This window comes from Solanum dulcamara, chromosome 3, assembly GCF_947179165.1.
Source record: "Solanum dulcamara chromosome 3, daSolDulc1.2, whole genome shotgun sequence".
NCBI classification, from domain to species: domain Eukaryota; kingdom Viridiplantae; phylum Streptophyta; class Magnoliopsida; order Solanales; family Solanaceae; genus Solanum; species Solanum dulcamara.
Window position 1 is genome coordinate 1,803,144 of NC_077239.1, and position 4,534 is coordinate 1,807,677.

The 4,534-nt window shown below is 33.0% G+C and overlaps 1 protein-coding gene across 1 annotated transcript; it reads left to right on the plus strand.

The window, feature by feature from the left end:
* The first annotated feature begins 583 nt into the window (after positions 1 to 583).
* LOC129881419 (trihelix transcription factor PTL-like) lies at positions 584 to 4,251 on the plus strand. The gene is made up of 2 exons (XM_055955626.1): positions 584 to 1,342; positions 2,780 to 4,251. The coding sequence occupies exons 1-2, from the start codon at positions 870 to 872 to the stop codon at positions 3,975 to 3,977; spliced, it is 1,671 nt and encodes a 556-aa protein (XP_055811601.1). The 5' UTR covers positions 584 to 869; the 3' UTR covers positions 3,978 to 4,251.
* Positions 4,252 to 4,534: the final 283 nt, after the last annotated feature.

Below are 4,534 nucleotides of genomic sequence, written 5' to 3' on the forward strand. Positions count from 1 at the left end.
GTTAGTGTCATGGTTTACTACTATGTATTTTTATAACTTTTATATATAAGCATTCACCATCTAGATCGGGAGAGATGAATAAGAGTCTCAGTTTAAATTAAAAGTTTCGGATTTAAGTCTTTAATAATGAAGAAAAATTATGTTAGGAGGAGAATGTGAGGAAAATTTAGAGTAGCCGGACCCCCCCAAAAATGGTCCAAATGTCGGATGAAAACTTGTATATTCATTCGCCTTCGAGAGTTGCCCCTTTAACGAGCCTTATTCAGTGCAAAAGATTAATCAAAGTTCAAAATAAATGTCAAATATTAGGTGATTTTTTTTATCTATTCTAAATTTGATATGCAGAGTATAACTTGATATGTATTGCTCGTGAAAAATGATAGATATCTCGAATTGACCTAATGACAAAAAATAAAATAAAAACTCTACTAGTGATTTTGTGTTCTCGTGACCTTTCCACTCTTATCCGTCCTTTCTTCATTTTGATCAATTTGTCCCCAAAACACCCTTCAACTTACACTATTTTTTCCTGTACATCAAATCAAATAAAATGAATATCTTTATCATCTTTTCATAATATTACTCCAATATTTTTTATAATCAGTACACATATAAAAAAGGTGAGCAAAGCTTTACCACTGCATAAAAAAAAATGGGTCCATTTTTTCCAGTACTTCTTTTTCATACTCAAATTCAAAGCTTTTTTCTCTAAAGAACACGATCCGAATCGAACTCCGCCGCTCCCCCCGCCGCCCCCCCAAACTTCTTCTTCTTTCTCGAAATATACAGATTTTGAACCAAAATTTCCGAATTTCACGTGAGCGACTTATAAGATATATTTGGGTTCGATTTTTATTTGGTTTGTTGAAATGGAGGATCAGTACGGAATGGCAGATCTAAGACAATACATGAACGGAGGAAGGTCGATTTTCGGTTCCATCCAACAAGTACCACCACCAGAGTTGTTACCTGTTACTTCTCACCAGCAACAACAACATAGGAATCTCGGGCCGGGCCATCACCAATATGAGATGGTGATAGATATGGCCCAAGTTCCTTCGTCTTCATCTGCTCACGGGCTTACTACTATCCATCATAATCATCACCACCAACACGAGTTTCTTACAGACTCGAGTAATCCTGTAGCTGTTACTACAGGTACTACTACGAGTGCTGGATTTAGCGGGATGGATCAGATGGAGACGGGTGGTGGTGGTGGTGGAGATGGAAGCGGGCGGTGGCCCAGACAAGAGACACTTACACTACTTGAAATCAGATCAAGATTGGATTCAAAATTCAAAGAAGCTAATCAAAAAGGTCCCTTATGGGATGAAGTTTCAAGGTATCCATAAAATAAATATACACACAAAACCTAATTCACCATTTTGTAATAATAATAATAGTAATTATTATTATTATTATTATTATTATTATTGTGTGTGTTTTTATTCACTTGTATAATCCTTGATTTAAGTCAAATCTTCTTCTTTTTATACAAAAAGGGTACTTAAAAAAAACTACTCTTATTTCAATTCTAGTGAAGGGATTTTTTTTCCAAAATCTTACCCTTAATATGTTCTTGCATTTCTTTTAATTTTTTCCCCTTTTTTTCTGAGCTTTTGAAATATACGTAGTACTTTTTATTCAAGAAACATTGACTTTTTGAGATAATTAAGCAGCCATCTCTTAATCAATCTCCCTTCTTGTAGAAGTAAATTCCATATAAATATTGTAAAATTTTTAGTGTTTTGACTCTTCGAAAACATCAATGGGTACGTGTTGGATCCATCAGAAATAGTGTATTCTTTGGAGGATTCAACACGAGTGGTACGACAATATTTTTGAATAGTCGAGTAATATAGATTTTAAAAAATCTATACATAATTTTTTGTAGAGTGTGGAAAAGAAAGGAAAACAATGAGTTTTCTAGTGAAAAAAAGCAGCACTTTTAAGCAAACACTCACACAGTAAATAAATTGCCTAATTTTGTGTTAGAAAATGACACTACATTGAAGATCAGTTAGAGATTCAGGTGTTATTTTCATCTTTACTATTACATCACATACCCTTTTTTCACTTCTTTTTACCTAGAGCAAAATTAAATTCCTATTTGCTTGTTTTTATTTTAGAAAAAAAAGATAGCTATATATTCCAAATAGGCGGTTTATGTGTAGTCTCTATCCTTAGAGAAATAACTATATATATATATCATCACGTGACACTTTGAATCATTTGGGGATTCAAAATTAGGGTTATGTCAAGATCTATGTAAAAGTCTTTTCGTTGTTCCATTGTTGAATTATTGTTTTTACCTTCCTTCCAGAGTCTCCAAATTGAAAAGAAAGTCGTAAATTAATCACTATTCCTTTCATGGGAATACATTTCGAGATGAATAAAACTTATTTTCTTCCAAGAAATATATTTAGAGTTAAGGTTTCCTTAACATGTATTTACTTACAACTACTAACGATGACTCAATTCCAATTAAGTTGTAATTGTAGTTTTCCGTTTCTTATTATCTATAGATTAAGCCATTATAAAGAGCCCAACCTATTCTGAAAGATTGTCGGTTTATGAATGTGGTTTTGATTCTTTTCTACAATGTCAGAAGTCATTTTGATATAAGATTTTATTTTCTTTCGTTATGAAATCCCTATATATCTTAGATCATGTTACTCCATTTAAATTGTTGATCAACCTTTCTTTAATTTTCTTTTTTTACTACTAAAAAATTTCACATTAACTAATTTTCCCATTGATTTGCTACTAATAATTGTAGGATTATGTCTGAGGAACATGGATACCAAAGGACTGGAAAGAAGTGTAGAGAGAAATTTGAGAACTTGTACAAGTACTACAAGAAGACTAAAGAAGGGAAAGCTGGAAGACAAGATGGTAAACACTATCGATTTTTTCGACAACTCGAAGCTTTATATGGTGAAACAAGCAATAATATTTCCTCAGCCTCAGCTTCAGAAGCTCTTCATCAGGGAAGTTATTTTTCTTACAATCCCGTTAACAACATCAATCAAGATCCTCATAATTTTCATCATCATCACGCTCCTAAGCTCTCTGATAGCATGAGTCTCTCAAATTCATCTGAATTCAACACGAGTTCCTCAGACGATAGTGATCAAGACAAGATGAGCAAGAAGAGAAGGGGGAAGAGGAGCTTGAAGGCGAAAATAAAAGATTTCATTGATGGACAAATGAGGAAGTTGATGGAGAAACAAGAAGCATGGTTGGAGAAAATGATGAAAATGATTGAGCATAAAGAACAAGAAAGGATATTGAGAGAAGAAGAATGGAGGAATCAAGAGACGATTCGTATGGAAAGGGAACATAAATTTTGGGCTAATGAGAGAGCATGGATAGAAGCACGCGATGCTGCTTTGATGGAGGCTGTGCACAAGCTAAGTGGGAAAGATTTGAAGAGTAATAGTAGTAACCCGTGTATTCTTGATGAAGAAATTGTTGAAATTCAAGGTCAGAATGATAATAGTCTGAAAGATGACATTGACCAACATTGGCCTGATAGTGAAATTACTAGGTTAATACAACTTAGGACTAGCATGGAATCAAGATTTCAACAATTGGGGATTTCATCATCAAGAGATGACGATGATCATGATGATGATGATAATGATGACGATCATGTCTTATGGGAAGAAATTAGTGCAAAAATGGCTATTTTGGGATATGACAAAAGTGCTACAATGTGCAAGAAAAAATGGGGCAGAATCAATAGTTACCTAATGAAGTGCAACAAGAAAAGAAAAGATCAAAATTCAACAAGTTTGTTATGTTACAATAGTAATGTCCAAATCAACCATCAATATTATGAAGCTGATGGATCATCATGTTTTAGGTACTTAATGGGAGATCATGCTGATAATCATCATCATCAAAACTTATGGGATAATTATGAATTGAAATTAAGCAAAGGTGGTGGTGATGGCGGCGGCGACAATAACTGATGATGTGTCACAACAAGTACAACAAGACAATTTGTAAGTTTTTTTTTTCTAAAAAAAAATAAATAAAGATTGGTTGACATGAAGTTTGTCTTGGGTTGCTAACTGTTTTTGTGGAACATAAATTGATTTGAAGTTAACTTGTCCTAGCTAGGAGGTTGATCCATTTGGCTATCTAATTTTTACTATTTTGATTAGATGTTCTATTTATATGTTTGTATTCAAATAATTAAGTATTGGATTGATATGGTTCTCTTCAATTTGCTAATTCTCGTGAAATGTTGGATTATCTTTGCATAATAATAGTGCTTTATTAATTTAGAGGTGTTTCACTCGTGGAATTTGAAATTTTAGAAGTTAGCCGAGTAATGGCTAGTGGATTACTGTTCCATTATTGGAGACTAAGGGTGTATTTGGTATGAAGAAAAATATTAAATGAGTGAAAAACGCCTCTTTTCAATTATATTGTTCTCCAATATTACATTTAAAAGTAAAACATTTTGAAATTTTAGAATGTTGAATGGTGACAGTTTTTATCCGGCAAATATTTTTTAGAAAAT

What these genes read in the sequence shown, in the direction of transcription:
- LOC129881419 (XM_055955626.1), top strand. Translation starts at nt 870, where the DNA reads ATGGAGGATCAGTACGGAATGGCAGATCTAAGACAATACATGAACGGA. An exon ending in TTATGGGATGAAGTTTCAAG is followed by an intron (nt 1,343 to 2,779) that starts GTATCCATAAAA and finishes TAATAATTGTAG; the next exon opens with GATTATGTCTGAGGAACATG.